The sequence below is a fragment of the Semicossyphus pulcher genome, unplaced genomic scaffold (assembly GCF_022749685.1).
Source record: "Semicossyphus pulcher isolate SPU_LCO1_2020_fin unplaced genomic scaffold, fSemPul1.0.p SCAF_14, whole genome shotgun sequence".
NCBI lineage: Eukaryota > Metazoa > Chordata > Actinopteri > Labriformes > Labridae > Semicossyphus > Semicossyphus pulcher.
Window position 1 is genome coordinate 11,230,283 of NW_027211648.1, and position 27,844 is coordinate 11,258,126.

Here is a 27,844-nt window from a genome sequence, read left to right on the forward strand (position 1 = left end):
ACCACTTTTCAAGCCTGCAGGGGGTGTGAATTCGATACTAAAAAGACTGATTTTGGGTGGAGTAACACTTTAATAACGCACATTGTGCAAGTGGTTGTTGATGGCCAGAAGCATGGAGTTTTGGACTGCAGAGGGGCGGGACGAGTTTAAAGTTTAATTCCCACTCTGCAGTAAATTAGAACACAGCAGGGTAATGTCTGTTTATCCCAAATACAGCTGCCTGGGCCTCTCTGCGATCCCTCTCCTTCTCTCCCCACAGACCACACCACGAACCCCAGGATCACCTGGACCAGCACACACACACACACACACACACACACAACTGGAGCTTCACAAAACACGCATTATGCAAACACATGCACTTGCATAAACAAACATAGCAGCACATGCATGCATAAGCACACAGATACAAACATAAACTCACACTGGCCTCATGCACTCGCACACACAGTTATAAACACAGTGATACATAACAAATAGATTTTGGAGTTCAGTGACTCCACTGACTTGTGTGCTGAACTTAAACAGGAGGCAATCACTTTGTGGGTACTGTCATTATAGGGGATGATTGCATCTACAACTATCTAAATGTTATGTCTCTTTTTCGACCCTATTAGTCATACAACAATCAGATCAAGATTTTGTTTTGGAAAACAGTCTGTAAGAAGGAATTTTTATTGAGACTGTGTCAGAAAGGTTTAGAGAATTGTGGCTGCAACAAAGTTTAAAGTGAGATGAGTCTGTTCCTCTTATTTTGTGCCCTCCTGTGACTAGAAAGGCTGCAGTAGTAGTAGTAGTGTAACATTGTTTCAAAAGGTAAACTCAGTTTAATCCCTCCAAAAGTAACTGGCCAGTTGGGATGTCGGTATTGCCTGTAGTTTTAAAATGAATAGGTCTTTGCTGCCCTCTAGTGGCAGGCCAAGTCATCGCATAATGTGAGCAATTAATCAGATTCAGAATCAGTTTTATTGGCCAAGTATGTGTTCACACACAATGAATTTGTCTCCAGTTTTACATTGCTCTCAATGTACAGACACACAAATAGACATATGCTCAAAACAAGACAAGTTTGACAAGGGTAACACTTAAACACTAAACTACTATGTACAGGCCTATGTATATAAATATATATTAAACATTTCATATTATATTAGTTATATCATACATAGCCATATTTTTTTAAATGCTTTTTATTGCCACCTACTTTTTGTCCTTTTTTATTACTTTAGTACTTTACTTAATTTGCCTGTCTTGTGAGCAGCTTTAACAAGTAAATTTCCCCTGTGGGGGATCAATAAAGCTTATCTTATCTTTTCTAATCTTAAAGTATTAATATATGTACATATATGTTATACACAACAACCCTTTAAGATAGAAGACAAAAGACAGTAGTGCAAAAGAGAGTGCAAAAAAAAAAAATTCACCCAGGGAGTTTATTTATGTATAGAAAGAAGCTTTCTGTGTGAATGAATAGAAACCAATAAACCACCAAAATGATGTTGCTATGACTTTCTGTAAACCAAGGTGGTCAATATGTTTACATGTTGTGTCAGAATGACAGCTGACCTCGGAAGAATGTTCTGCATCTCCCAATTTCCAAACAGCCTTGTCATTGATTTTTTTTTTTTTTCTGAAACTAACAGACTGAAATTTAGCAGCTGAAAAATATTGACTTTAACACACAAAAGCAAAGTCCAAAGTTAAACATTGCACTTTGTTGGGTCATTTTTTTGTATAGCTCCAAAAAACAATCTCCTGTCTCATAAAGAGAAGGATCAGATTGTACTGTTTGAATAATAACAATAATAATAAAAGATATAGGAAAAATTAGAATTTAAATAGACACAAAACATGTCTATCAAGTCAATAAAAACTAGCAACAAAAAAGTCCTATTACATGCAGTAGTACACTTCAGTAAATTAAGGCCTATAACCATTAAAAGATATTTGTCTCCACCTAGTGCACAATAAGAAGAATGCATCTCATGAATGGATTGGCTATGAGACCGAGCCTTGTTGTCGTCATGTTCGCGCAATTTCTACGTGCGCGTTCACGATGAATCCTGTGACCTATGCGTCAGCTGTCAAGCCACACACACGCACGCTCTGGTTCTGTCTCTATGCAAGATTTGTTTGGACAACGAATGAATCGGAAATTCCACAGAGACCCGGAACACTCAAAGTATGGTGACTCCAATATTATTCCTATCAAGCTGGACTAAAGGGACTCGGTGACAGGATAGTGATTTGATTTAGATATATGTTTGTTAAATTAGAAAAAAAGAAAAGGGAAGTGGTTTTCTGGTTGGAACGTTGCAGACTTGCTAATAAGCTAACGTCGGAGTTCTCCAACCGGCTTCATTAGCTTAGCTAGCCAGCTAGCTAGCAGGCTAATGTAGCTGCGGTTCACTCAAGGAAATGCGGCGGAAGCTTGTCTGGTGGTCTTTAATTCTGTTGAAACTCTCATTCCATCACTGACTAGTATGACATCTTTTGATAGCTCTAAGTAGTGAGAGTTGGTTGAGGTGAAGCGACAGAAGAGGAGGTGGTGAGGTTGGGTTGCTCATATAGTTATGAGCAGTTTCAACATCACAACCAAAACCTCCATATTAAGCTCATCTTTGGGCTCCGACGGGAAAGGTTCGCCGCTCAGCATTGACGCCGCTAACAATAACAAGGAGTGGGATTTGGGTAGCGATGTGTATCCGTGCTGTCAAGAGATGAGTCCCATGGACGACACGATGCAGGCAGGGATGTCCTCCGTGCAGTCGGGACTGGACGGACACCTGCCGCTTCTGCACGCCCGACACCACAGCACCCAGGACGGGCTGCTGTTGGACCTGAGCTCCCCAACAGCCTACCTCGACAGCAGCTCACTGGAGTACAGCGACAGCGATGGGAACAACGCGGGTCCGTTGTTCGAGAGGAGGAAGAGGTCCAGGTCTAACAGTTCCAGACACCGCTTCAACGAGGTGGTCACGGAGCTGGGTCCGGAGGAGGTGCGATGGTTTTACAAAGAGGACAAGAAAACTTGGAAGTCCTTTGTGGGGCATGACTCGCTTAAAATTGAGCGTATGTTTCGGAAATACTGTGAGCTGAACCCTGGTGCTACAGGCTCCCATGCCAGTGGAGGGGAGGAGGAGTGCAGTAATAACGGAGTGGAGAGTAGGGGACTGAACGGTGCTGTGCCTGTGGAGACCAGGACCAGCAGTGTGCACGGAGGCCGGGGATCCCTTGACACGTCCACCGTGTCCTCGGAGGAGAGGGACCCTGAGAGCATTGAAATCAACGTTGAGCCTGTTTGTGTCCGGGGAGGGCTGTATGAGGTGGACGTCAAAGAGAAGGAATGCAACCCTGTTTACTGGAAACGTGAGTATTGTAAACAACACATGATCAAAGTGTGTAAAATCATTTTCCTGCATCAGTCACACAAAGCTTCTGTAGATGCAAATTCCTGTTATGTGCATACATCTCATATACTACTTAACCTATAACAACAAACCTCATAGCACTACTTTTTGTGTTATTTGACTGAAGAATTTAACATTTGCCTCTATTAGGAAAACAATAAAATCGTATCATGTAAAGTACTGATTTAATTTAATATCAACACAGGTTTGTTTTAAAGAAACAAAAAGTTTCACAGAGCATAATATTGGCTTGTTCATGGCTAACTATTTTGCTATCCCCTACTTTATACCCTGCAGTATAATGGCTGACAGCTCACAAGATTAATGACCCAAACAAGTCATTTCAATACCATCCCTTCTCCCATGATAAAAACCAGCAGCTGATTATTAATTAAATTTACCGAACCCTCCTCAGTCCTGCATCGTTACGTGCAGATTCTTCTCTACTAAAGTAATTACTTAGCCTTGTCCTTTGGGGGACATCTCAACAACCAGAGAAGTCAGTCAATTGGGCTCAGCTGATGTGTGCTAACTAATTCATGGATATTTCCAGGAAAAGCCAGGGAACAAATGAAGGCGGCCACTGTAGAAGCCTCACCAAACCTGACTAGGATGAAAGGGTTCGTGGGTAGCTGGTTCTTTTGAAGGTTAACGCCAAGTGACATTTAGACAAGCAGTTATTTTCCTGAATGTTCATGCTGTAGATGTAGGGGCCTTTGTAGTCCCCTCAGACCCTCGCTGTGCCTTTTCAGCCTGGCGTATATATACCACTGCTAACGCAGTGTCATGTTAACATTGAATACCCTGCTGGACTATGTTTGATATTATTACATCAAAAGCATATCAGTTAGGGGGAGACAGGCGAGTTAATGTAATGGGAGAAGTGAGTGGAGCGGGTTACAGACTTATCTTCTCTCACCAGAAATGAACCACCTTACAAAAGAGTGAATAGTATCTCCTGTGAGCTTCTATCAGGGAGTCTTTCTTGTGTCTATCTTAGTGCTATCATGTTGGTTAGCCTCCCCATCTGTAAATAAGAGTACGCTCCTGTGTTTTTATATTTGTCTCACTCTGTACAGGATGGGCCCTCTCTTTTGCACAGTGTGCTTACATTCAGGACTGCCTGTACACTCTTATTCACCACATGAGACTCCTTTAATAATGTCACTGTAGACTGTAATCAAACCTGGCCTCACTCCATAAGCCACTGAGACTTGGCCCTCCTGGATTTACCAGACTTGTGGAGTTGCATAAAAATGAGTCAAAGGCAAAGCACTTGGTTGCTTAAAAGAGAGTGTTGTAAATCTGTTGGGGATTTTAGGTTGCATTAGAAAGTTAAATTTATTTACCTATCTGACTCAGAAATATCCATCAACCGTGCAATTTTTCCCGTCTCACAGAACAAGACCATATTCCAGTCATGAGAGGCCAGTGGTTCATTGACGGTACCTGGCTCCCGTTAGAGGAAGAGGAAAGCGACCTCATCGAGCACGAGCACCTGAACCATTTCCGTGGGCAACAAATGCAGGACACCTTCGAGACCGACTTGGTGGTCAAGACCGTCGATAGCAAAGATGGTGAGAAAACGGGAACGGGGAGAGTGGATGAGGTAGTTTGTTTTGAGGAATTTACCTTATTCACACGGAGTTCATTTAACTCTGACTTCATGCTCAGGGAGGAGAGCTTACATGTTGCTATAGTGATGTACTGCCAGGTGGCAAGTAGTACTAAGTATTAGCCAAAAGACTATGCATAGGGAAAATCCAGTGGGACCGCTGCATGTATTTCAAGTTGTATTTGATAACCCATTAGCTACCGTTAGACAACAGCTAATGTTAGCATTCAGCCACTTCCCAGCTAACATTACTGTTTGACAGTGTTACACGACACGGTATGAAAGAAGTAAATGAGGTCTAAAATTCTGTTACCACACCTACTTTTATATCCCTCAGTAATGTTAGCTAAGAAGGGGTTGAATGCTAACGCTAGCTGTTGTCTTATGTTGTTTTACCTTAAGATTTTTTTGCCAGATGTCGCTCCAGATGTTCACAATTCATGTTGTTTCATTTGCTGATCATACAGCAAGTGTCTCTCTAGAATCTTATTGTTTATAGAACTTTCAGCCTGAAACACAGCAAAACGCCATTAGCCTTTTGCTAACAGCATTTAAGCATCCGGCCTTGAGCGTGACATCAGATGAAAAATGTGTGCCGTGAGTGGCTTCGGGCCCGATCAGACAGAACGCGTTTTAGCAGCTGGGGGCAGCTTTTTGTTTTCAATGTGAGGGGCAATTTTTGCGTTGCTGAGCACCTCGCGTTTTTGAGGAAACGCTCTGCGCACCTCAAGCTGAAAAAACTTCAACTTAAAGCGCCTGACGTCATTGCTGTTTATTCTCCTAGTCCAATTGGATGAATGGAGAGGCGGGCCTTCTGTCAGTTTACAAAGTAACGGTTAATGACAGCTAATGATTCGGTCGTTGCCTTAACAACAGGCGCAGCGAGCTGCTCTTGTTTTTAACTGTAGGCTTCAACAGAAAAGGCAGTGTGGTGCACCTCATGTGTTATAGCCTGCAAAACACGCTCTGTCTGATCGGGGCCTTAAGCCTTAAATTTAAAGAGCTACACATGGTTTAAAATCTTCACAAATCATAACACTAACGCATCCATTCTACTAACTAATGTCTCAATTAATATATGTATTTAATAACTTGAATGTAACTACATTTGATGGTGAATGTTGTCAAAGAGTCAGAGTGGTTTGGTGTTAGAACAAAGTGACAAAACATATTATTTCTCATGCAAAAACTCTGAACATCTTTATTTCAGTGTTCATCAACCCTTCAGTATTTGTATTCCAGGCAGTATCTTGTAAAAAGCACCACATAGTGCTGTGTAAGGGCAGTGAGGAGATGAAGTGCTCCCATCGGTGTTATTTGCAATAAATTCCATTAAAAAGTAAAGTCATGCTCTTCACAATAAAGCCGGAAGAAACGCATTGTGAGCCATAAATGGTGAATGATGTGACAGCCCAGCCTGCTCTACTATCGATCCACAGTTGAGAGAAATGAATGGAGCAGGTGCCGCCATTCAGGTGCGTGTAGGTTTTTGTCATGTCACGCTCCCGATGTAAAGCAGGTGCACCTCGTACATTCTGGCACAAACACTCTCTCTGGCAGCTCTGGCTCGGGCAAAACGTTGCAGGCTTTAGCTGCGACGGGCAGGAAGAAAGAGGTCCTTTGATTCAGCAGTCTCCTTAAGGCAGTCGGATCTACAGGACCTTCAGTGGTGATGAATGTGCGTGGGTGTGCGAATGTGGCAGATAAATAGAGCGAAGCAGAGAGAAAAGGATGCAGAAACTGTTAAAGAGAGTGTGAAATGTTTAGTCTGCAGTATGAAAACTGAGCAAATGTGCATGACAGACAAACATGAACCAGGGTTAGCCGGATTGTTTATGCAAAATTTAAAAAATCAGCATAAATTTATGATCAAATGAGCTGATTTGTTATGTTAGAATAATAAGTGCATAATGGCTACAGAATCACTGCTATAAATCACGCAAAACCTTGTGTCTGGCTCTGTTGTTGACATGTCAGGACATGTCACCCCCTCTGCTCAGAATAAATTAAGGCCTATAAATAAAGGCATGATCATAGCAGGGGAAAGTGATTTACAGTAGGTTGGCTTTGGTGTAATGTCCTCTTGGCTACCTGCACTTCCCTGACCTGAATCACAGAAGTTTTCAGGACCAAAACAGGAAGGTCACTGCTTGTGTAAAAGCATTAGCTTACATGTAAACATGGACACTAAAGCACCTGTATATTCAGCCACAGAGGACAAAAGATCAGATTATGTGAGAGCCGTATGTGTGAAATATAATGCAAGCCAAGGGCACACAAATTGGTTGTGTGACACTTAGAGGCCCCCGTCACAGCACAACACATCTGACCTTAGCTTGTCCGGTCAGTGAGCTGTATGACTGCAAGGCTGAACAGTGCAGTGAAATATATTATCCTTGCACACAGTATATGTTATTAAAACCAAATGCCTGCTGCATTTTTACATGTTTTTACTACCTGCTTTAATGCATCGGAGTCGAAACACTGAGCATCTGTTTGAAACCCTCCCGCTGCCTTCTGTTGGCAGATTGTTTCACACACTATATTTAGCAGAGCGGTAAAGCAAAGCGAGTGATAGATCCTGGTAATTCACGTCACGTTGTTTGCTCAGTCTCTGTAGCAGGGAGCCTTTTACAGTAGAGTATTTTATCTGGGAACTAATAATCTGAAGCAGTCGCAGCCATAAGAAGGCTGCCTTGAACTGCATTACGTTTGATAAATGGACCATAAAGCCAGCGAGCCTCGCTCTGACATTACTGCAGTACATACATTTCCCCCTGCGATCTCTCCCCTGTCCTATCTCTACTCTCCTTCTCCTTTCTCCTCGAGACTGAGACGAAAGGTTAGCAAAGCTGAAGTCATATGGTAGGCATACCAGCGGGCTATATGGGCATAACATCATGTGGGCAGGACTACTGTGGAGTACAAGAAGTACATGAATGTTCTGTTCTCTCGTGACACAAATGTACTTACATGCTTATTCCTTGTTTATCGTGAAGGACGGAGGCCAACAGTAAATGCTTGATCCATGATATAGGGTAACAAATGAACAGTGGTAGTTTTCACTGTAGTTCTTTCACAATATCAGGATAAATGAGGATTAGTTTGATGGTTTTGTGCACTTGAAATGGTGAAATATCCTTCACAATGTGCTCTTAAGTTTGCTTAAAGAGAGCACAGAGGACAGACAGGAGACACAGATTGCTAACATGTGGCATCAGAGAGGCACTCCAGCCTTAACTCAGTTACTGAGGCTACTAATACCAGTTCCATCAAGAGATTATTAAGTTTGCAAATGTTTTTAACCAAATCATGAGAATGTTATTTTTGATTTTCAAAGAAAGAAAACATTTATTAGAAGAGGATCCCATCCATACAGTTGTAGCTCCTGTGATTTGTGTGTGTGTACGGGTGTAGAGCAGAGAGTCTACGGTGGAAACTAAAGGGTGTGTCCCAGTCTGTGAGGCTTCTAAGACGTCAAGGGAAAATAAATGCAGCGGGCTGGGCACACAGTCATCCGTCAGCACAACGCTTTTGGTATTTTTGAGGAAGGCAAGGCCCTTATTTTTGTTTTGTGTCCACTACATATTCAGCTGCTTATTTATTTATCTAACCAGCAGATGAGGCTGGGAACCCTGCATGACTAATGAGTGACAGATGCTTAAAAGAATTTGGTCATCTAATGACTAGACAAAAAAAAAAACGTATTTATTTCATGCCAGAAATCATTTAGATTTGATTCTCATATCAAATGTGTTACAAATCATCACATGGCGACCGTCTTATACCTTATAATCAAACAAAATCTACCTTTTATTGTTTGATCTAGGAATGAGCTCTTATGGTGCCTTCAGGTGATGCAAGATCTAAACTCCAAAGACGCTCCTATACTTCAAACTACCACACATATTAACTGAACCCAAGTACACCCATTTAAAGATCGTACAAAGTAGATATTCCAGTCATCAGGGAGCACCTATTTATGGATGAATCCATCAGTGCTGTAATGCCCAAATGGACTTTACTAATAGCTTCTACAGCAAACAAACTTCCTGTGCACTCAGCAGGTCTCCTCCTCCTCCTCCGCCTTTCACCTCTGCTGAAGGAGACGCTGCTGACATTTGCAAGTCTGATGTCTGTGTTTTACACGGAATGAATGATTTAGTCAGATCTGAGACTTGTGGACTTTGCTGATTTGATTAACAAACGTGGAGACGATCTTTTTTGTTTTTTCAATGCCAGCTCAAGACTTCCACTTACAACTGAATTTGTTATTTCACTGACATTGCCTTCGTCCTCTGAGGGGTATTCAACATCCTGTAAAACAATTCTTTCATGCAAAACAGGAGCTATTTATTTACCCAAATGGAAACAGAAGCATTGCTCAAGGCTGTCTGATACTTTTGAGGTTTTGTGCTGTTACTTGTGTATTTCTTCTTTCTTTGCAAAAGGTTTTGAAATGTTCACTAATTAGTGGTGTTTGCTTTGTGCCACATAATATACAGTATAATTGGATATTTTCAGTGATTTTCTCTTTATTTTAGTCATGTATACACAATACATTACTTAAATAAGGAATGAAACCTACTGTTTTCAAATAATAATACACATTTGAGAAGAGCAACAGGGTATTGGACTGACAACAAACTTCAAAGAAATGGAGGTAAACTTTGTAAAACAGATTCTACCACAGTCATCTTTGGCAAATGTCAAGCAGCGCTGCATTTTGAGCTGCAGGCTCGTGAATACCCCCATCCTACAACTAAGGCACAGTTTGGGGTTATTTTCATGATATCCACCTGCAGCCACCAGGTTCTGTCAGCAACCACTACAAGCTCTGTGTCCAGGGCATTGAACCTGACTGCAGCGCTACTTGATAGATTGCCCTGCTCAAGAGCGATGACGGCGGTAGCCTGTGTGATTGACAAAAGGGGTAACGGCAATTACTCACTCTTTTTTTGGTTGTTAGTTCTCTCCCACCTGCCCCCTTTCTACCTCCCTTTTCTGTTCAAATGGAGTGGATATCAGACGAGTGCTAAAACTACATGTCACAAGCGCAAACGCTGCCAAGGTACTGTAAAATACCAAGTTCTTCTTTTCTTTACCTCTGCTGTATTAGATCTGCTAGCTTGTGCCCTCTCTCCTAGTAGATCCTAGGTCCTTATGGAACCAGATCACCCTCTCTGTTGTGGTTCAGACCTGTTCAATCTACTCTATAGAGCTAGACCTAGGCTCAGTTAGACACGGTTGTATTAAAATGGATTTAAGCTGCTCTCCCAGTTCTCCATTGCAGCCTTAACTGGGCCTAGTCGCTAGAACTTCCCCCTTTGTGCTGTGACCCAGAGTTTCGTACCACTGCTGGCGCTGCTTTTTGAGGAAACCTATGTATCTGTCTCTCTTCTCCTTGCTGGGAAAGTGGGCAGAAAACATGGTTTACTCATCCACTAGGGCAAGACCCCTTTAAACCAGTCGATGTGAATTCAATAAGCTGGTCCTCAAAAAGCCACCCTTCCTTTTGCCCCTTGTTATCTCTCCAGACCCGTCTCCCACTTTCTGTCTCATTGTGTTCGTTCTTTCATCCCTTCTGGCTGTAAGAGCGTCTTTAATGAACCACCAACCCTAGCACTCGCTGTAAGGGCAATGAACAAAGCTCTCTGTTGAGAGCCAGGCACAAGTGATGAGCCAAACAGAGGAGCCATTGTGGACCTCTACTATTGCCCCCTGACATGCTGTTTAGTGGTCCATCACTGTCCTAGTTCTGAGTGTATTGACCCTTGTTAAAAATGCTGAACAGAGAGGTCTCTGGGTCTGCTTCCTCATCTCATAGTAGCTGACATAGCAATATCCATACACCTCCCAAAAGACCAAAACACAAGACGTTAAGGGCTGAAAGTCGATCAGTGGAGAAGACCCCTGAGTTGAGTCGCATTTTGTCTGTCAAATATCTGCGCTTTTATTAAGCTGCATTTATATACAAAGAGCAATCAAGAGCACAAGCATGACAGGCTGAAAACATTACAAGCTGTGTCTCAATTCAGAGGCTGCATCCTTCGAACTGATTTGAAGGCCAATTGCGTCACACTGGCGCGTCCAAGGATGTCCTATTTTGAAGGCTCCTTCAGATGCGACCAACAAATGGTCCTTCTTATCCCAGGCCACGAAGGATCCATTGGGTGCATCCTTCATGGCCCAACGTATCCCGAGATTCATTGCGCGCTAATTCAATTAACATGGCGGACTTTAAATGACAAAGTTTTTGGTTTCAGCTCAATTAAATAGCTAGCATACAAATGTTAAAAAGCAAAAGAGGCCTGGAAACTTTAAATTATCTTTAAAATGATGGTTAAGTTACGTGACGTTAGTTATGTTAGCTAGTTAGCCAGCTAGCTACCTGTTGCTAGGCGACAGGAGAGCAGTTTGTGATGCGAGGGTAAGGGCACACAGGAAACCAGACCATCTCATTTCAGTGCGGCCTTGGCGGCCTACGCAGGCTGCGAATGACTCATCCTTTGTAGATGCAGCCCCTGAATTTACACACAGCTTACGGATTTTCAAAATGACCCCTCGGAGTTTAAGATTTTACCTCAGGGCTAAGTTATTGTCAGAGGCCCTGGTTAAAAAACATTGGCTAAAGAGATCTCACCTTAAAAATTGGCGTCTCTCATATGTTCTTCGGTAGGGCTTTGGGAGCTGCAAGCTGAGCTACAGCTAACGTTAGCTTTAACTATTTTCATTTCTGGCCCAAAGTTGGAGCGTATAAAACCCAATCCACTCACTATATACTGAGTTGCGTACTCCCTAATAACATTACACTCATGTTCTGTCTTTACAAGACATGCAAAAACCTTTATCATGCTATAGCCAAGAAAAGGTTGTAACTGCTACCTTTCCGCTCTTCACAATACCAGACTGTCATCATCGCACATATTACACATGATCAGTTTGAGGAGCCCTTTTTTCATATTTTTCTCGCTCTGTGCCTCCTGCATCCTTCCCAAACTCCCACACACAACTTCCTTGTTTCTGTGGCATCTCAACGGTTTACCTAGTATACAGTTTACCCTATGTCACATTATTTGCCTACATATTTTCCCCCCTACTTTTAAAGCCTCTCTCTCTCTCTCTCTCCCCGTGTCCCTCAGTATTTCACTTTAGCAGTGCTGTCTTAGAAAAGTCCCGCAGTAAACTCTTTAACCTTTCTTGGTTGACAGCCAGCTCCTTTGTGTACTTCGATCCCCAGTCTTTCTCTCTCAGTCACAATGCATTGCTTATCATTGTAAAACAGGAAGTGTCCTTTAGTGTGTCTCCACCATACTGGCTACAGGTTCACCTGTAAATCCTATTAAATTAATATCATGTAATGTTAAAGCCAGCTAACTGGAGAAGTTCAGCTAAGTCTTAATTCTAGCTGGACACACACTTCCTGTTTTACAGTCACTCTGCTACAAGTAAAGCTCAACAGTCTGAAGTGGCCTCCCCCACCTCTGTCTGATTACAGTCTGTAGGTCTCGTGACACCTACTGCCATCCTTTGCTCCTTTGTCCTAGTAAGCTGTGAGGTCAATGAGGAAAGGAGGCCACTTCAAACTGTTTGAGTTGAAGCCAAACTAATTGGTGAAAGTTTCTCTTCTCGGAACAGGTGGTTGTTTCCCTTCACTGCTGTTCTTATAATGGGGCTGAGTTACATCCTGTGTTGTGGGTAGAGGTTAAGCATAGGTTTGCTTTGCTGTGGAGTGGGTTCGTTTGGAAACATGTGACAGATGAAACTGTGTATGCAACTGTATCTCTCAACTTAACTTCCTCAGGACATAAGCTGTATTGTTTTATCTGGCTGGGAAAAAAACACAATATCCTTCCTGCTGTGATTCCAAATTGAGCCAGAGCCCTTTACTCCAACTCTTCTGCTCCTTGTTACAAAGTAGTCTTTCTTTAGAGGTAGCCGTCCCTATTCACACTGGTTGCCCTCAGAGTTAGCAGGTCTCAGCTAAGGTGCAATAAACACTTGGCCTGACATCACCTTCCAATCATGCTGGTCCGATAAAGAAATTAGCCTGCCAGGCTGCAGCGGCCCAGCTTAAGTCCCCCGTGTGATACACACAAGACCTGATGGATATACATCTTGTTTAATTCATTTACATGGGAAGTAGAGAGACTGCAAAACTTTTGAAATGCTTGACTTGATAGTGCATTACCAGGAAATGCCTATTAAATATGTATGTGAATGAGAATGAAATATTTGTTATGACTATAACTTCTGTTCTCTGAAGGAGAGGAACGAGGTACAACACATATACCTAGTATGGGATATCACGGCCTTGCTATACTATATGTGTACCGAGTGAATTGACTGAAAGGGAGCGAAATGTTATGACTATAACCTCTGTTCCCTGAAGGAGAGGAACAAGTGAATTAACCTAAAGGGAACGTAATGTTACGACTAAAACTTTTGTTCCCTGAAGGAGAGGAACAAGTGAATTAACCTAAAGGGATCGTAATGTTATGACTATAACTTCTGTTCCCTGAGGGGAGGAACGAGGTACAACACATAGACCTAGTATGGGATATCACGGCCTTACTATACTATATGTGTTGTACCGAGTGAATTGACTGAAAGGGAACGAAATGTTATGACTATAACCTCTGTTCCCTGAAGGAAAGGAACAAGTGAATTAACCTAAAGGACATGAAATGTTATGACTATAACTGAATCAACTGAATCGACTGAAAGGGAACGTAATGTTATGACTATAACTTCTGTTCCCTGAAGGAGAGGAACAAGTGAATTGACCTAAAGGGAACGTAATGTTACGACTATAACTTCTGTTCCCTGAAGGAGAAGAATAAGTGAATTGACCTAAAGGGAACGTAATGTTACGACTATAACTTCTGTTCCCTGAAGGAGAGGAATAAGTGAATTGACCTAAAGGGAACGTAATGTTACGACTATAACTTCTGTTCCCTGAGGGGAGGAACGAGGTACAACACATCTAGTATAGCAAGGGCATGATTTCCCATACTAATATGTGTTGTACTGAGTCAAGTGACTGAAAGGGAACCAATAGATAGGATGCATAGGTCTGACATAAGTGATTCTATGGTAATAAAATACATTAAGTAAGTCTTTAAGTCTCTCAGGGTGCTTCTTGACGCACCATAATAAAACAATAATAACACTTTTTGTTGCATTAACTTTCGCACTCTTTGTGGGACTATATTGTTACAGATTCTAAGATCACAAAAAAGGTCATCTGGAACATTTTATTCCTCTGAGTACATTACCCCTTTCTCAAGGCTTAATCCCCAGATTGGTTCAGACCAGTACAAGGAACCATGACTGTGCACTGGACCTACGCCAAAGTCTTCCGCCTATTTCATCCACATGAACTTGGCTGCACAGGACATTTCAAAGGACATGCTGCAGAGTCATAAATAACCCTCTCAAGTCAACCAGTTTCATTTATCGCTCCTAGCTTCTGTAGTAAACAGCGTCCTCTCTCTAGCTGTATCTCTGCTCTTACTTGCACTCGTCACTGCATTATACTAAAAACATGGAGAAAGATCCAAGAGCAGGACGGACAAGTAAGAGCTGAAATAAGCAATCGTGGTGTGCCATAGTTTGATGTGTTTTTCTTTCAAACTGCAGATCAATGCACCAGACTGCATTTGATTGAGCTGTGTGAATAGATTGGTGCTACTTTTTGTGCTGCATTTAAGATGATAACAACTGGGTGCAATTCATACAGTGTCTTCAACCTCCCTCTGTACTCGCTCTGAGATTTGTAATCACAACCCTCTGTATCAGTTAACCTTTTTCCCTTACCCCCCCCTCCTTTCCCTGACTCTTTCCCCCCTTCTCTTTGCCAAATTTCCCCACACCATCTGCCAATGCCCTCCTCTGCATCCTCTGTCTATTCATTCACTCACTCACTCCTCTCTCACTGCCCTCCCCCCTGCAGCCATCCACAGTCTGAAGCTGAGTCGGACCCACGTGGATTGGCACAGCGTGGATGAGGTGTACCTCTACAGCGACGCCACCACTTCAAAGATTGCACGCACAGTCACGCAGAAGCTGGGCTTCTCCAAAGGTCTGTAACTCACACACTGTCAACGTCCTTCCAGATAATAAGAGGCCCTGCTTCCATTCTAGACGTGTGTGTTTGTACTTGTGTCACGTCTGTATTTATTGGAAGCACCTACAATGTAGGTGCAACATATCATACATAGATTTAACAGTGTTTTTGCTGTCGTGTTTTCTGTGAAAGTTAATATAAGGTCAAACTAGACCAAGACATTACAGCCACACTAGCAGTGACGCCTTCCTTAGATAGAGCAATGGTTAATTTTAAATGCCAAAGTCTGCTTGTCCACATGTTCACAATGACTTAAGGCTGTTAACAGGGTAATGATTACCATTTTCACAATCATAGATTTGTGCAGACACGTGTTGCTGACGATGGGGCTAGTTAAACAGTCAGATCTACTATTATCTATTACACTGAAGTGGGCATGAATATGTGGAGCAATCTATCCAATAGGGCTGTCAACGGATATTCTACATTTGAATATATAACTGAATTGTAATAAAAATGTATATTCAGTTATTAAATTCAATATTCAATGTGAAAAAAATCAGCACCACTGCGGCTGTCTCGCGAGCTGTCGCATGTTCTCGTATGTCCCCACGCGCGCTCTCTTGGTTACGGAGCATCTTTGAATGCACACAGTCACTCGATACTACGATACATCATTATTTAACTTTAGTCTAACTGAAAGGAGCTAATACAACAACCGTGTGCTGTATGGTACTTAATAGTGGAGAATTCAAATCCCAGCCTGGCCGGAGAGAGAGAGAGATTCTCGCTCCCAGCTAAACACAGAGGTATATGTTGATTTTATGTCATGTTTATGTTTAAATAAATATACCTGTCACAGCACAGCTTGCTCGGAGCGCTGAATGTCCGTTCCACTGTAACCTGATTATTTTATTTGTTTATTTTGCAAGGTGTAGGAAGCCTATGTTGATCTTTTAAAAGGCATGTTCATGTTTAAATAAATAAATATTTGAAAGTAAGTTTGTCTCTCGTTGGACTGGCGTGCCTTCTTGGCGACATATTGCACAAAAACAAATTTTCAAATTGTTCATTTTTGGCCAATTTTGACAGCACTACTATCCAACAGGTGTCCAGATATGTCACTAAAAAAACAACAATGTCCAACTCATAGTAGAAGAAGAAAATAACTGAAGTTCTAAGGATTCATCCTGTGGACATAATGTACAAAACTTAAGAACAATTCAACCACTAGTTGAAATATTTCATGCTTTACCAAACTGGTGGACTTAACCGACAACAGACGTAGCTAGAGTTAGCATGGCTAGAACCTTTCCTGCTTCCTTCACCTGTCCCCACATTCCTGCACATCTAGTTAACACATGTTATACTTACAGCTGCATTCACAGTTTGTTTTCATTTGCTATGTTCAGCAACTTAACTGGATTAGCTCAGAAAATCACGCACTATCCATCTGCTATTTTAACTGATTAGGTTTGATCAAATTGGCCAAGTGCAACCATAAATATGGAACGTCTGTTTTGATCCTCTGTATGATGTCTGATGGCTGATTATCATCTTATAAGAGTAGATTTTCATCTCCTTCTCGAAGGTTATAAGATAAGGGGTTGGCATTGGTTATCCCAGCTTTCCTCAACAAGCGCTCAGTCAGTGGAAATCTATTTAGAGCTATCTACACAACAAATTCCTTTGGCTCCTATCGTCTGGCTGCTCAGCACATGACTGGACCAGACTATAGATTGCGTATAAGGACACACACGTAACCCTGCAGGCACAATGTAAGCGCTGCCAAAGAGTATTAGTCACTTTGTGTCTCACCTACTGGCCTCGTTGGACTCAGAACAGCATGTACTTAAATACCATCATCTAGATATTTATAGCCTCCGAGTGAACTCAGTGGCAGTGTTTGTGTTTGGCAATACAGGACAGAAATGACTGTAAAAACATGTTCACAAATGTCTTCCTTTTCTTACTGTACAACCAGCCACGATAGGCAATAGTCTGACCCTGTCCTCTGTCCTCTCGCAGCCTCCAGCAGTGGCACGCGCCTCCACCGGGGTTATGTTGAGGAAGCCTCGCCTGAGGACAGACCTCCGCAGACTACGCACATTGTCTTTGTGGTTCATGGGATCGGTCAGAAGATGGACCAGGGACGCATTATTAAAAACACTGGAATGTGAGTTTTTTAAAATGATTTTGATGTCAGTAATACCGGGTTCACACCACATGATATTTTAGTCTCTTTAAATGCTCACTGTGTTAGATTAGGCTATAATAGAATCAAATGTTCCCATGGCTCAGCAGTAAAGGGGCTAATGTAGGTTTATATGTTTTAACACACTTACAAAATCCAACCTTAATTCTACAAAAATCCCCCTTATATATGATGACGTTTGTTTTCTGCTCCTCTTCTCAGTCTGTCTCTCACACTTCTCATTCTGTCAACACGTCTCTTTACTTCGTGCCTCTTGTCTCTTATGACAGAGGTACAAAAATGTGATAAATGTGTGTTCCTTTATCTTGTTAAGAATTGTGCAAGAGCATTTTTCTGTTTGTTCCAAGCATCCTGGCTAAGCTGAAATTACAAGTTGTGTGTTTTCTACAACCAATGAGGAGTTTGAGATACAAACCTGTCTGGCAAGTTCTTGTGTTTCCTGATAACTTCTCATTTATTGCCAAGTATTTAACTTTATGAAATGCACAACTACAGTCCTCAAAAGACATTGTAGGTGCAGCTAATTACATAAAAACATCTGTAAAAGCATTTGGAATCAGATTGCTTATTTATGCATTAACCAAATTTAGGAATATCACTGTTTCCTTCTGCTGTGTTCACTTAGACCCACCCGTAATTACAAAAGTGGAAGTTATTTCTAACGATGACGCTGCAGCCTTTTGTTTTTACTTCTCCTCCCCTCCTCTCTCCATCTTTCTCACTCTTTGTCTTCTCCTGCTGTTCTATTACTTTATACTACTGTGATATTAGATTGCCTGAAGTATTACGGCAGAGAAGCACAAAGCTCTGAAACCTGAGAAAACACAAGGGAGCGTTTAGTGACGCTCAACAAAAAACAGAAACATACAGCAACATAAGGGAAATATTTGTGTCTACTCGACGTCATGCTATTTTGGTGTTAAAACTGAAACTGCAGTGGGCCTAGTATAGTTCCGTTCGAGGCCCTTTGCAGCCCAGCACCCCCTCTCTCTTCTCAACCACTCCTGTCTCTCTTTATCTGTTTAAAAAATGAACTAACCAGTTCATGTCTAGTTGTTTAACCGACCTTCTGACTTCTCTTTCTCTTTTTAAGCCTAAATGTTTTAAAGAGGAACTAAAAAGTAGTTATTTGTGGGAAAGTTACAGGACAGAACAGTAACTTCCCCCTTATGACACATGATCAAGCAAATAACACACAGTGTTATTCAAACAGTACTGGAGTGGATTAAATTTGAAATATCACCCTAGCTGAAATCAGTCATTTAGTCCTGTATTTGTATGATGGACTGTGTAAACACATTATCTGACCCCAAACGACACCACTGTCCTGGCCCGGGACCATCAGCCTTACAGGCACTAGTGGACCAGAGCCATGTGTGTCTCTGTGTCACAAAGTTAACGCCGGGCCTCGGCCAGCAGCTTAGGCCAGCTTAGCAGGTAAAGTAGACCACGTCAAGCTGCAGAGCACCTTAAGCCTCATTCCTAGCTCCCTGTGGATTACAGCATTTATGCTTTTCTCAGCCAGGAGGAAAGATCAACGTGACACGTCTAGCCAGCTCCTTGTTGTGCCTTTTATTTAGAATCCCAGTTAATTTTAGCTCTGTGTCTTTTTGAGTGTCATCGGAAGCTGTAACAGATGAAACTGTGTGGGGTTAGGCCATTATTAGGCTCTACAACAATGTCTTTTTAGTCTATTTCAGCTAAACCTGCAATGTCAAAGCTTTGCCGCCTATTTACTGCCAGTCAAAAAGCTTGGCAGCCCTTGTGGGTGCGGCACAGATTGCTTTGAAATGCAGCATTCAACCCTCTGAGCATTAAAGTTCCCCTGCAGACACACTAGCCTGTACATAGTCCTGTCAAAACCTGCATTAGGTGCCGCCTAAAAGCCTCTCTCAGCCGTCCACTTACCCGTTTCAACACCCTACCTCACCCTCTCTCTCTTTGTACGTTTAGTGTTTCCCGCACGCTAATGCTGCCCCATATAGGACCAGTAGCACTGCAGCCATTGCATGTGTGTATGTGTGCTGCATGAGCGAAGCTGCTGCATCAGTGAGCAGCAAAATGGGCGTCATTCTTGTCTTCCAGACAGTCATTAAAGACTGTGAGAGAATGGGTGCAAACAAGGACTCTTAAGTATTTAGCAGGGCTGGTTGTGTGATACACCTCTGCCAAGTCACTGTGATGATGACATCATATCTGAATGTTTTAGCAGATCAGCCAACATTTACCCAAATACACTCCAAAGTAATAAAGCTGTGCAACATTGTCCTCATGTACTGTGTTCTTTATTTTTCTGTCTGTTTAGGTTGAGGGAGGGTGTGAGGAAGATGGAGGAGAAGCACTTTTCAGAGCACAACGACGAGCATGTGGAGTTCCTGCCCGTGGAGTGGCGCTCCAAACTTGCACTGGATGGAGGTCAGTGTGTGTTTTAACAGAAGCTTTTGTGCCTGTTTGGTGTTTGCTACAGCTGTGAGTTCTTTATGTGCGTATATTTCAACACGTCAAGTTGCTGCTTTAATGCTGTTTGGTCCAAAAGGACTCCTCGCTGTGTTCTTGTTTTTCATCTCTAATTTACAACCAAAGTCCGTCTGAGATCGCATTAGTGCGGCTCTTTATGAGGGTGAACTGACCCATGTGTCACCTGCCTGTAAACTGTAAACAAGCATGCGACACTGCTTCTGTCACAGATCTATATCTCCAGGAATTTGCTGTTATTTCCCTTGGAACATCTGTCACTGAAAAAGCCATAAAATGTACATGCCGGTGCGAAAGCTTGACAGGCGTAGCAACAGTAACCAAGGGGGGTGGGAATTGGCGAAGGGTCAATTATAAACAAATGGATTAACTTAGATTTTGTAGGTATAGCTTCCAAAGTGGCCACTGAGTGTATGATTGCATTCATCAAGTAGCATGTTAATGTTTAATCCTGTGATATTGTTGCTTTGTCTGCAGACACGGTCGACTCAATAACACCAGACAAAGTGAGAGGACTCAGAGATCTACTCAACAGCAGTGCCATGGACATCATGTACTACAACAGCCCTCTTTACCGGGATGAGGTGAGGGTCGCGGGCTTCTAAACACTAGACATTACATTTCTCCTGACGCGCTATTCCTCCTTTAAACTTCCCTTCTACTTCCTCCAGATTACCAAGGGCCTCACACAGGAGCTGAACAGACTGTACTCCCTTTTCTGCTCCCGGAACCCCGAGTTCGAGGAGCGCGGAGGCAAAGTGTCCATCGTGTCGCACTCCCTCGGCTGCGTCATCACGTACGACATCATGACGGGATGGGATCCCGTGCGCTTCTGTCTGCAGGAGCATCACGCTGTGGAGGAGGAGCTCGACCTGCGCTGGATGTCCTATGAGGAGAGGCATGTTCTAGAGCAGCTGCGGCTAACAAGGAACAGGTAGCTAATGCAGATTTATTGTCACTTCTTTGGCGAGAAGTATAACTTTTGATATACATTTTTGTGTATTCATTTGAAGAAGGAGATAAAATGTGTTATGTAGTATCAGAATAACACCTGGTTGTTTAGATTGGACTTATTCTTGATAATCCCGCCGTCGAATTCAACATCAAAAACAAGCATTTCTCTCTCTTGTGTTACACATAATACAGTGCGTGCTGTGAGCTGCACATCTCATGCTCCATTGTCAGGTGGCAAGTTGTGCTTCCTGTTTGTTTTTGTGAGGCAGCTGGGTTTACAAAGGGAAGGGAAGAGGCTTTAAATATAACTCATCTGCCCTACCTGTCATACCTTGTGTGCAGTATCATTTATTGTGTTCATTTATCTTTGGGAAACAGTGTTGATTGTTGTTGATGACTTAAGATCAATATTTATATATATATGATTGGAGAATTAGTTTGTGTGTCTATGTAGCCTGAATGCAATAAGGTCACATTCAAAAGGGAGTGTATTACAGTGTTAATTTCATTAATGAAAATTATGACGATAAATGTTCGTCAACAAACTTTATTCCAAGATGAAACGCTGACGTGCTTAAAATAGATCTTTGATAATAAAACGAGACAAGACTGGACTAAGTGTTAATGATGGGCTGTCGGACATTTAAAATGCATATTTTCCCCCTCTGTGCGTCTAATCTGTCTGTCAAGATACAAGCAATTCATTCCTGTAACTTGGCACCCGGTTGGAGATAAAGGCTATCACGAAGCTGGTTGTGAACGTTCTCTGTGTCACCCAGGCTTTCTGTTTCAGGCTCTGTCAAAAATTTGATGCTTGTTCCTCACAAAAAGGAGCGATCGATTTAAATGAGAAGCGATGATGAAAAGTAATCTTGAGATGCTGTGTCCTCATCGTTCTTTTCCTGTATGAATGATCAGTTGAAATTTGAAGTGTTCATTTTACCTGAAGTGGGTTAAAACGATTAAAATGACTTAAATGTGACTAAAACTAATCGTCTGAAGAGTTAACACTGCTATAGTTTAATTATGTTTTTCTTTATTCTCTAGTTTATTAACACTGTTTTCCTCTCTGCTTCTTACAGGTTACGGGAGCTTGAAAATCAGCTCCAAACACTGGAGGCCTCGAAACCCTCAGCACCACCAGCTCTTAGATTTAAGGTATGATGCTTAACTTTGAACGCACGTATGAATACCATTACAGTATAAGTACGTAGTTCATCCACTCATCACCAAATACCATGACTTAATTTCAGTGTGTGTTATTTTTATGTGTCCACTTATATGAGGAAAACAAAACAGAATTGTTTACATTGGCCTCTGTAGCATTGCTGTTCTCAGCTTTGAACAAATGCTGACTCTGTAAAGTCCGAGCCTCTCTGTAGGACATTTTCATCGTCTTCTCTCTCTCAGGTGGAAAATTTCTTCTGCATGGGTTCTCCTCTGGCCGTCTTCTTGGCCCTGAGAGGGATCCGCCCCGGCACCAGCTGCCACCAGGACCACATCCTGCCCACCCCCATCTGCAGCAGGCTCTTCAATGTCTTCCATCCCACAGACCCTGTGGTCAGTCTACCTTGTTTGACCCTGCTCATACAGATGCTCTCTCGCTCACTCAGGGTTATGACAACAAGTGAAGACGTTTTTTTCCCCCTCCTCTTTTCTTTATGATTCAGCCCACACACATTTAGGGTGTGATATATAAGCAGGAATCTGCTTTTACTGGACTGGACTATGTCCGCTGTGCTTTACTAATAGAAACCAGATCTCAGTCAGATGTTTAGATTAAAAATGTGCACTGTGCATACTTGAAAACGTATCTGACCTGTATCCTAAATGAGGTTTTATTGCTCTTTCCAGGCTTACAGACTGGAGCCTCTCATCCTTAAACACTACAACAATATTGCACCTATTCAGATACACTGGTAAGCACTCAAGTCTTACATTGTGTGACATTTAATCTTTGATTAAAACATTTAAACTGTGTGTGTTCTAAATATATGCTGTTTCCTTTCTCCATCAGGTGTAGCGCCACTAACCCCACATCCTACGAGGAGGTCAGGCCGACCTTCCTGAACCCCGTCAAAGACCCAACATCTGACACTGAGAGCATCCCCAGCCCGAGCACTTCTCCTGTCCTCGCCCGCAGGCACTATGGAGAGTCCATCACCAGTCTGGGCAAGGCCAGTATACTGGGTAAGACACGCCATCACTTTTAATAATTCAAGGACTTCCAAGACTTGTAAAATGGTTAAATTAAAGAAATATAGGTCACATTTAACTACTTCTTTAGGGTGTCTAGGATGGAGAATGTACCTCTCTACATTTTCTTTTAAGCTTGCACAGGGAATTAATGAGTTCTGGCACTAAATGAAAGCTCAGAGAATGAGCTGAGTTAATTAAATTTCACTCTTGGGATCGTCCTAATTCCATAGGTGAAATCCCTTCTCTGCTGTGAGGTTCAATATTTGAAGTAATGTGAGACGCTCACGACAATTCTACATCAACACTGCCCTCATGTGGAGACATTGAGAATTGGCTCGTTCAGTTTGCCTTCTCTTTACTTTGGGAAAAGGAATAACACAAAACATCCCGCCTAACATATCTCTTTTTTTTCACTCTCTCCTTTCCATGTAGGAGCGGCGAGTATAGGGAAGGGCATCGGAGGCATCCTCTTTTCCCGTTTCTCCCGCTCCAACAGCCAGCCCTCCGTGTCTTTAGGACTTGAAGGAGGTTCGAACCCTGAGGAGGAGGAGCAGAAGCGGACAGAAAGCCAGTCAGCATACGGCCTCTCCACCCTGACTCGGCCCACCTCACCCACTGCTGACACATCATGTAAGCTCACGTAAACTGTCTATAGCCGCTTTCCCACTGGTCAAACAACCCACTAACACCTGGCCTTTTTTGCTTAATGGCAAAGGCTACAATCTGCATTCAGACCCGGGTAATTATCGCCTCGGCTCCATTTGGCATTGATGGGAACACAAGACCTGTGTCGACACGCTAATCTCCGCCCCCTTTCTGGCGCGATGCTATGCTCCATCCATAACTTCTGCGACTCCTCGTTATCTCAGCTAGAAATTCCGCCCGTCTCCGTCCAAGCAGCACTCGAACATCGTTCCAAATTTGTCTGCACCAAGTTTGATAAACAGACTGAATGAGTCTGTTAAACTGTAACATCTTCACTGATACTAACCCTGTTCCTGGCGCTAGATAGTGACGCAGCAGAAAAGAGACTGAAAGGAGACAGTCGGCACCTATAAGCGTCTTCCTGGGTCTGAAAAAAACGCTAAATTTAGGTGGGAAAGGGGTGCATCACTTTTATAGAGACAGCCTCAGTTATAGTGTTGTGTTAGGAGGATGTAATAATGCCTCTATTTCTGTCTCTTTCAGTGGAGCTGGAGCGACGCATCGACTTTGAGCTCCGTGAGGGTCTGGTGGAGAGTCGCTATTGGTCAGCGGTGACCTCTCACACAGGCTACTGGTGCTCACATGACATCGCACTCTTCCTGTTGACCTTCATATACAAGCAGAAGACGACGCCCTCTGACCCCGCAGAAGATGCTGCGGATCCAGACTGAGGCGGCACGTTGGTTACAACACAAACACACTTGAATGGTGTCTTTTAACCCTTAAGGACGGAGTCGTGTCTTGTCTTCTCAACAAGACACAAAAATAAACCTCATTTATTTTTCTTGCACACAAACTGCTCAAATACACTTACCATGTATTTTTTTTTCCTACGTCTCCCTGTGATTCAGCTCTTTTAACACTTGGGAATCATTACTAACAGACTTCATTCCAAGACGTGCATTTTTCTCTTTTGTGTTGTTAGTACACTATTGTGCACCCTAAGGGTGACAGTGTTGGACAAGGAACCCCTAAGGAGGTGCACCCTTTGCCAGTATGACCATGAGTTACAGATGAGACTAATGAGTTTAATGCACCTAGAAGAAGTTCACCTTCAAGACAGCTGTAGCCTGTTGATAAAGTGTCCAGACAGTTTCTGTTTATCATCGCTCAAGTCCAGCCTCCCTCCCACAGACGCATTCAGGAGCCCAGTGACACACATCTGAGGCTTCCTGCTCTGTGCTTTTAAAATTTGTTTTTACATAAATGAGAACATTAATATCTGTCAAAAAGAAGTTTTGTCTTTACACTAAACATTTAAAAACTACATCTCAAACACTCTTTAACAAGCAAATGCAATGCCTTTCAAAATTAGCCAAATAATATCACTCATACAGTTTCATTCTGTTTAGTTTTTCTGAAGAAAAAACGTAGGGCATTATCCCTTTAATGTTTTTTAAGTATGACGCAAGAAAAACATGCTCCATTATTTTTTTACGTTCACTTCTTTTTAGCATTGTTTGACTCTTTAAATAGATATGCACCAAATAAAACATGATCTTACTCCACTTTTATAAACTGCACAGTGAAGTAAAACATAATTTCCTCTCAAGATTCTGCATCTTCACAGCACAGTTTTTGTTGTAACACCAGGGACAGAATGTCTGGAGCATCAGTGTGACATTTTAAATACAAAAGTTTACGACCACATGGAGCTGGACATGCATATTTATTTACTTAAACATATTTTATTTCTAATAATCTCTTGATGTCATTCACGAGGAGCCAAGTCTCAGTGAAACACTCTGATCATTCAAACTCATCACCATGCTAAAAGGTATAATAAGTAGGATTTTTCCTTGCATTTTGTCAACAACACATTTAAACTGGGCCCCTCCTCTTGGGCTCTTTGTCACCAGAAGCTCACTCTCACTCTCTCATGCCAGAACACGCCCACCCCGCCGAGCTTACATCGACAGCCTCACGGCTACCTTTGCGCTAGCATGCTAACCGCCGGTTACCATTGCGCTAGCATGCTAACCGCCGGTTACCATTGCGCTAGCATGCTAACCGCTAGCTTGTCCCACCCGGTTTGAGGCACCTACCTGTCCAATAGAAAGAAGGCCAACTCTGCATCGCTCTGTCGCCACCTATACGCTGTTATTGGCGAAGGGAACCACAACAGCGCCCCTCCTGAAAAAGTCCCGTGCAAAGCAAAACAACAGAATAGATGCAGAGGGAAGGGTCTGCACACACACTCACCAACACACATGTATAGAGGCCCATAAGTGATGATTAATATTATATTATATTTAAAAGTCTATATTTTATTTTTCTAGGAAAATCCTACTTATTATACCTTAAAACATTAAGGACTAGTTATGGTGAGAATTTATTTCTTTGCTATATCTTTATTTTAATATCCAGAAGAAATCCGTCGCAAAAGATGTATTTTTACTAAAAAAAAAAAAAAATTAACAAAAGAAATATTTTTCTTAGAGAAAAGCTTTCCGGCTCTTGTGGATAGAAACACGGATCTCCTAGTAGGGAAACTGGGATTCAAACATGTGGCCAAATAACATTTATGCTTGACTTTAGCGATGCTAATGCTAATTTAGAAAAACAAATGGGAAGAAGTAGCTTTTCGTTTTTTATTTAGAGGCTTTTGTGATACACTGCACGAAAAATTAACTGTATCTCATTTGCCTTTCTTTTGTGACCAACTCACACTTTCCCCTTTTGACCAATTTGATATGATAGCTTTGGTTGAATTAGTATTTAACAGTGATTTTTTTTTAATCTACATTTAACATATCTCATAATTGACACGACTTGCAAATTAACTGGACACCTGGAGACAGCAGGTTGTGATTTAGTTCTCTGAAAACGATAACGCCTTAGGTTTTCAGAGCAGTTATTAAAAAGAAATCGACTCCAGGCCCTGTTATGAATATACAGATGTTACAACACTTACTCATGTTGCATGGTGTCTTTTTAACAGTGAATGGAACATCGCAGAGAGTGCCAACACACATCGAAAAACCTGCTTTGTGCTCTTAATTGAGTAGAAACCCTCCTGATTGTTAATGAATTTCTCTTAAGAGGACATTTGGATGAAGAAATGGAATAACCCTTTACATTCATGTTTATGGGGTTTGTTACATTTGACAGACTTGATTGCTGTCTTTGTGTCCGGCTTGTTATAATGTAATCAGAGTTTAATTTGCTATTGTGAAAGCAGCTGTTTACCACACAATCAAGGGCTGTTGTCGAGTGATCCAATACTGAATGGAATCCATTTATTGGTAATATTGTGTGTGTTATTTATGCAAAGGCTTACTGACTGAACCCGGGCTGCCTTTCAGATGACTCGTGAGGTGACCCAGAGTTCAAATGGAAGCAGGGACACATAAGGGAGCGGGATATTTGATCGATTCAACAGCTATAATTGCACAGAAATCATAAAGAAAGCAGCCCGTTGTTGATTTTATATGTTCCTTTTGATGAGCATGTGTTATGTTTTTAAACGTGTTACTCGGACGGCAGGCATGCAATTTACCTTGGAGACCTTAGACATGTAATGCAAAATACAAAGACACTTCTATTGCTGCCTCTGCATCTTTAAGGCAGACACAGCAAACATGATTGACAGAGTGTGGACAGACCCTCCGAACATTAATCTCCCTGCTAGTGTTTGTGATCTGGCAGTGTGTGTCCAAAATGATTTTCCATTGGAGGAATTCTTGAATCAAGCACAGATTTCCAACTGTTTTCACTCTGCTTGCTAAGAAAAATAACTTGCAACTCAACTGGAGGAACTTTTAAAGATACATTGTACTCTATGAGCATTTAACGCACAGCATTTTTGAATGACGACAGTATATTTTTCTTGTTCAAAGGCGCGACGAGCATCAGGGAAACGTCTACTGTTACATGTTTTGTAGATTCAACGTGTTGACACCAGTTTGAAGCCATTCTTGAGTTAAAGTGTTTCGTCAGACTTTACAATGTTCCTCGGTTTAATAAGGACGGGCCTGCAGCGTGTGAGAAAGAAAGACGCGTCGACATTTCTGTGGCTGTATTGAATGAAATGTGTTACATTCGTGTCAGATATCACTGTTACTCTAACTTTGAATGGATGTCCTGGAAAGTGTTTTTGTCTGTCCTTAGAGCTGTGCAATAACCCATGCCTGTAATGGATTCTAACTGCCATCCAAAGCACTGTATTTATTTCCTTTTATTAAAGCATTACTTTTTTTTTT

The 27,844-nt window shown here is 42.1% G+C and overlaps 1 protein-coding gene across 2 annotated transcripts; it reads left to right on the forward strand.

Annotated features, from left to right (window-relative positions):
* The first annotated feature begins 2,110 nt into the window (after positions 1 to 2,110).
* Positions 2,111 to 27,844, forward strand: ddhd1a (DDHD domain containing 1a). Of its 2 annotated transcripts, XM_069662049.1 has the most exons (14): positions 2,111 to 3,369; positions 4,811 to 4,987; positions 9,995 to 10,096; positions 14,981 to 15,109; positions 17,123 to 17,270; positions 19,615 to 19,724; positions 20,262 to 20,368; positions 20,456 to 20,718; positions 21,821 to 21,896; positions 22,149 to 22,298; positions 22,593 to 22,657; positions 22,756 to 22,928; positions 23,370 to 23,567; positions 24,126 to 27,844. In XM_069662049.1, the coding sequence occupies exons 1-14, from the start codon at positions 2,574 to 2,576 to the stop codon at positions 24,311 to 24,313; spliced, it is 2,682 nt and encodes an 893-aa protein (XP_069518150.1). In that variant the 5' UTR covers positions 2,111 to 2,573; the 3' UTR covers positions 24,314 to 27,844. The 2 variants fall into 2 exon arrangements, with proteins under 2 accessions (XP_069518150.1, XP_069518151.1); XM_069662050.1 differs by lacking the exon at positions 9,995 to 10,096.

Bases quoted from the DNA above. Each gene is read 5' to 3' on its own strand.
- ddhd1a (XM_069662049.1), top strand. From the start codon at position 2,574: ATGAGCAGTTTCAACATCACAACCAAAACCTCCATATTAAGCTCATCT. The intron at 10,097-14,980 runs GTACTGTAAAAT...TCCCCCCTGCAG, and splicing joins CAAGCGCAAACGCTGCCAAG to CCATCCACAGTCTGAAGCTG. The intron at 22,929-23,369 runs GTAAGACACGCC...CTTTCCATGTAG, and splicing joins GGGCAAGGCCAGTATACTGG to GAGCGGCGAGTATAGGGAAG.